Source organism: Rhinolophus hipposideros (assembly GCF_964194185.1).
Source record: "Rhinolophus hipposideros genome assembly, chromosome: X".
NCBI lineage: Eukaryota > Metazoa > Chordata > Mammalia > Chiroptera > Rhinolophidae > Rhinolophus > Rhinolophus hipposideros.
In genome coordinates, this window is record NC_138046.1 from 55,761,692 (window position 1) to 55,766,685 (window position 4,994).

At 41.9% G+C, this 4,994-nt stretch overlaps 1 protein-coding gene across 1 annotated transcript; it reads left to right on the forward strand.

The window, feature by feature from the left end:
* Window positions 1–3,583: 3,583 nt before the first annotated feature.
* On the forward strand, window positions 3,584–4,706 carry LOC308494196 (ATP synthase subunit gamma, mitochondrial-like). The gene has a single exon (XM_081041685.1). The coding sequence runs from the start codon at window positions 3,639–3,641 to the stop codon at window positions 4,533–4,535; it is 897 nt and encodes a 298-aa protein (XP_080897811.1). The 5' UTR covers window positions 3,584–3,638; the 3' UTR covers window positions 4,536–4,706.
* The last annotated feature ends 288 nt before the right edge of the window (window positions 4,707–4,994 follow it).

A 4,994-nucleotide genomic window follows, 5' to 3' on the forward strand; every position in this document is an offset into this window, starting at 1 on the left:
CAGATGCAAAAATCCTAAACAAAATTCTAGCAAATCGAGGAGGAGAAAAATGGCGGCGTGAGGTGAGCCTCTGTAACGCTCCCCTGGAATTTACAACGAATCGGACAACAATAACTCCACAAAGGACTCCTTGCACAGCAGACAGGGAAGACGAAGAGGCCGACTACTGAATTCACCTCCAGGTGGGTGAATCGCGCGAGCGGGGGAGGAGGGAGAGGAGAAGTGCGGAGACGGAGCCGCGCGGGCGCAGGACACAGACCTAGCTCAGTGCTCGGAGCCCGCTGCTCCCGGAACTACCGCCGCTGCGGGAGAGGGAAGGACTCGAACTGCTAGGGCTCCGCTCACGGCCCACAGGGCTGAGGGGGCAGCATACAAAACCGCTGAACCCAACGCTCGCTCACGGCAGACCTCGGAGCAAAGACTGAGGGAAGAGGGCTGAAATCGGTGGTTTAAGCCCTCACTGCCGAGCGGAGAACGGAAGCCTTAGGCATGGAGACTAGCCGCCCTCTCCCTACCCTCCCAGAGCTCGCCCCGCCCCCACCTGCCCGGTGCGAGAAGCGATAAAGTAGCAGTGTCGGATCAAAGGACAGAATATTTGCTGCTCTGAGAACTGTGGACCGCAGACACAGATTCGCAGCTCAACTAGTTCCGGCAAAGGGGAGGGAGCTGTGGAAGCAGGACTGGCTGTGGTGGTGGTCGCCGCCATTGCTCTGGGCCACCTCTCACAACTCACCGCGCCCCTGGCCCCACCTATCTGGGCGGATCCCTGCAGGAGTAAACAGAACTGCTGAAACAAACGGGCTCTGAATCTGGTGCAGAAAGAGCTTTGGAACTCCAAAAGCTCTTCGCATACCTATCAACCTGTTGCAGAAGACACTCCTGTAGATGTCTAGGAAGAGAAATAGTAAATCAGTGATTGCTGTGAATAACCAAGGCAACAAGATAGCTCAGAAAGAAAGTGAAAAGTCTCCAGAAAAGGAACTTAGAGATATGGACCTTTGTGATTTAAATGACAGAGAATTCAAGATCGCAATTCTGAAAAAACTGAACGAGATGCAGGAAAACACAGAAAGGCAGTTTAATGAACTCAGAAACACAATCAAAGAACACCATGAGCATTTTACAAAAGAGATTGAAATCTTGAAAAAGAACCAAATAGAATTTCTGGAGATTAAGAACTCAATAGAAGAAATTAACAATAAAATATCCAGCTTAGGTAGTAGAGTTGACCAGATGGAGGAAAGAATCAGTGACATCGAAGATAGGAACCTGGAATTTACACAGAGGGAAGAAGAAAGAGACTTGAGACTTAAAAGAAATGAAAGAACTCTACAAGAACTTTCTGACTCCATCAGAAAGAGCAATATAAGAATAATGGGCATACCAGAAGGAGAAGAAAGAGGGAAGGGAACAGAGAATATATTCAAACAAATCGTCGATGAGAACTTCCCAAACTTGTGGACAGAACTGGATCCTCGAATCCAAGAAGCAAATAGAACACCTAATTACCTCAATCCCAACAGGCCTTCACCAAGGCACATTGTATTGAAGCTGTCTAAAATCAATGACAAAGAAAGAATCCTCAAGGCAGCCAGGGAAAAGAAGACGGTAACTTACAAAGGAAAGCCCATTAGATTATCATCAGATTTTTCAGCAGAAACTCTACAAGCCAGGAGGGAATGGAACCAAATATTCAAACTATTGAAAGAGAGAAATCATGAGCCAAGAATAATATATCCAGCAAAGATCTCCTTTAGATATGAAGGAGGAATAAAGACCTTTCTAGACATCCAGAAGCTGAGGGAATTTTCTAATACACGACCTGCACTACAAGAAATACTAAAGGAGGCTATTAGACCACCATCAACAGGGACAACTTGTGGCAACCGAAACATAAAAAGGGGGAGCGTAAAGGCCTGAACTGGAATATGGGAATAGAGAAAGTAAGCGTACTGAAGAAACTGGAATACTCTAAATATCAAACTTTCTTTTACATAAACTCAAGGGTAACCACTCAAAAAACATCCAAATCTGAAATATATACTGTAATAAAAGAAGAAACAGAGGGAAACATCATAGAATACCACCACACAGAAATAACAAACAACAAAAAGGCAAAGAAACAATGGAGATACAGCCTTACCAGAAAACTAAAGACAGAATGACAGGAAATCCTCACATATCAATAATCACCCTAAATGTAAATGGACTGAACTCACCAATAAAGAGACACAGAGTAGCAGATTGGATCAAAAAACTAAACCCAACCATATGCTGCCTACAAGAGACACATCTCAGCTACAAGGACAAGCATAGACTCAAAGTGAAAGGGTGGAAATTGACACTCCAAGCAAATGGTACCCAGAGAAAATCAGGTGTTACCATAATGATTTCCGATGAAACAGACTTCAGGGTGAAAAAGATAACAAGAGACAAAGATGGACATTTCATAATGGTAAAGGGGACTATACAACAAGAAGACATAACAGTCATCAATATTTATGCCCCCAATCAGGGAGCACCGAAATATACCAAGCAACTACTAACAGAACTAAAGGGAGAAATTGACCAAAACACAATTATACTAGGGGACTTAAATACATCATTGACAGCTATGGATAGATCATCCAAACAGAAGATAAATAATGAAATCGCAGCCCTAAATGACACATTAGATGAATTGGACATAATTGACATATATAGAGCACTTCATCCTAAAACATCAGACTATACATTCTTTTCTAGTGTACATGGAACATTCTCAAGGATAGACCACATATTGGGACACAAAATCAGCCTCAGCAAATTTAAGAAGATTGAAATCATACCAAGCATATTCTCTGATCACAAAGCTTTGAAATTGGATATCAACTGCAAAAAGAAAGCAGGAAAAAACACAAATACATGGAGATTAAACAACATACTTTTAAAGAACGACTGGGTCAAAGAAGAAATTAGAGGAGAGCTCAAAAGATACATAGAAACAAATGACAATGAAAATACATCCTACCAAAATTTTTGGGATGCCGCGAAAGCAGTTTTAAGAGGGAAATTTATATCATTACAGGCCTATCTCAAGAAACAAGAAAAATCCCAAATAAATAATCTCATGTTACACCTTAAAAAACTAGAAAAAGAAGAACAAGCGAAACCCAAGGTCAGCAGAAGAAAGGAAATAACAAAAATCAGAGCAGAACTAAATGAACTAGAGAACAAAAAGACAATAGAAAAAATAAATGTGACAAAAAGCTGGTTCTTTGAAAAGATTAACAAAATCGACAAACCCTTGGCTAGACTCACTAAGATAAAAAGAGAGAAGACACTAATTAACAAAATCAGAAATGAAAAAGGGGAAGTTATCACGGACACCACAGAAATACAAAGGATTATCCAAGAATACTATGAAGGACTATATGCCACCAAATTTAATAACTTAGATGAAATGGACAAGTTCTTAGAAACATATAGCCTTCCAAGGCTGAATCATGAAGAACTGGAAAATCTTAACAGGCCGATCACCAGTAACGAAATTGAATTAGTCATCAAAAACCTTCCCAAAATCAAAAGTCCTGGACCAGTCTCCTGCGCATGCGCGGCGAGGCCTGTCTGACCGACCTTCAGCTTGGGCCGGTACCACCATGTTTTCTCGGGCGGGCGTCGTGGGGGTCTCGGCCTGGGCCGTGCAGCCGCAATGGATCCAAGTTCGAAATATGGCAACTTTGAAAGATATTACCAGGCGACTAAAGTCAATCAAAAACATCCAGAAAATTACCAAGTCTATGAAAATGGTAGCGGCAGCTAAATACGCCCGAGCGGAGAGGGAGCTGAAGCCAGCTCGGGTGTATGGAACAGGATCTCTGGCTCTGTATGAAAAGGCTGATATCAAGGGGCCTGAAGACAAGAAGAAACACCTCCTTATCGGAGTGTCCTCAGATCGAGGGCTCTGTGGGGCTATCCACTCCTCGGTTGCTAAGCAGATCAAAAGCGAGGTGGCTACGCTCACAGCAGCCGGGAAAGAAGTGAAGATTGTTGGAGTTGGTGATAAAATCAGGGGTATACTTCATAGGACTCATTCTGACCAGTTCCTGGTGACATTCAAAGAAGTGGGAAGAAAACCCCCTACTTTTGGAGATGCATCAGTCATTGCCCTGGAATTATTAAATTCTGGATATGAATTTGACGAAGGATCTATTGTCTTTAATCGATTCAGGTCTGTCATCTCCTATAAGACAGACGAAAAGCCCATCTTTTCCCTTAATACCATTGCAAGTGCTGAGAGCATGAGCATCTACGATGACATTGATGCTGACGTGCTGCAGAATTACCAAGAATACAGTCTGGCCAACATCATCTACTATTCTCTAAAGGAATCCACCACGAGTGAGCAGAGCGCCAGGATGACGGCCATGGACAACGCTAGCAAGAATGCTTCTGAGATGATTGACAAATTGACTTTGACTTTCAACCGCACTCGCCAAGCTGTCATCACAAAAGAGTTGATTGAAATCATCTCGGGTGCTGCGGCCCTGAATTAATGAAAATCAACTTTCATCCTCAGACAAGAGGTAAAGAAGGAAAATTCAGCCAGTTAATTTTGGTTTTAGTTTACTGCTGTCCTGGTCAGAAGAAATTGTTGGTCTAATTGTTGAAATTACCAAAGACAGCAAGATATTTGTAAATTATCTTACAATAAACAACTTACAATAAAAAAAAAAAAAAAAAAAAAAAAAAAAAAAAAAAAAAAAAGTCCTGGACCAGATGGCTTCACCAGTGAATTCTACCAAACCTTCAAAGAGGATCTAATACCAATCCTACTCAAACTCTTCCAAAAAATTGAAGAACAGTCAGTACTCCCTAACTCATTTTATGAGGCCAACATTACCCTGATACCAAAACCTGGTAAGGACAACACAAAAAAAGAAAACTACAGACCTATATCTCTGATGAATACAGATGCTAAAATCCTAAACAAAATTCTAGCAAATCGAATACAA

Excerpts from the sequence above, each read along its gene's own strand:
- LOC308494196 (XM_081041685.1), top strand. The coding sequence starts at position 3,639 with ATGTTTTCTCGGGCGGGCGTCGTGGGGGTCTCGGCCTGGGCCGTGCAG.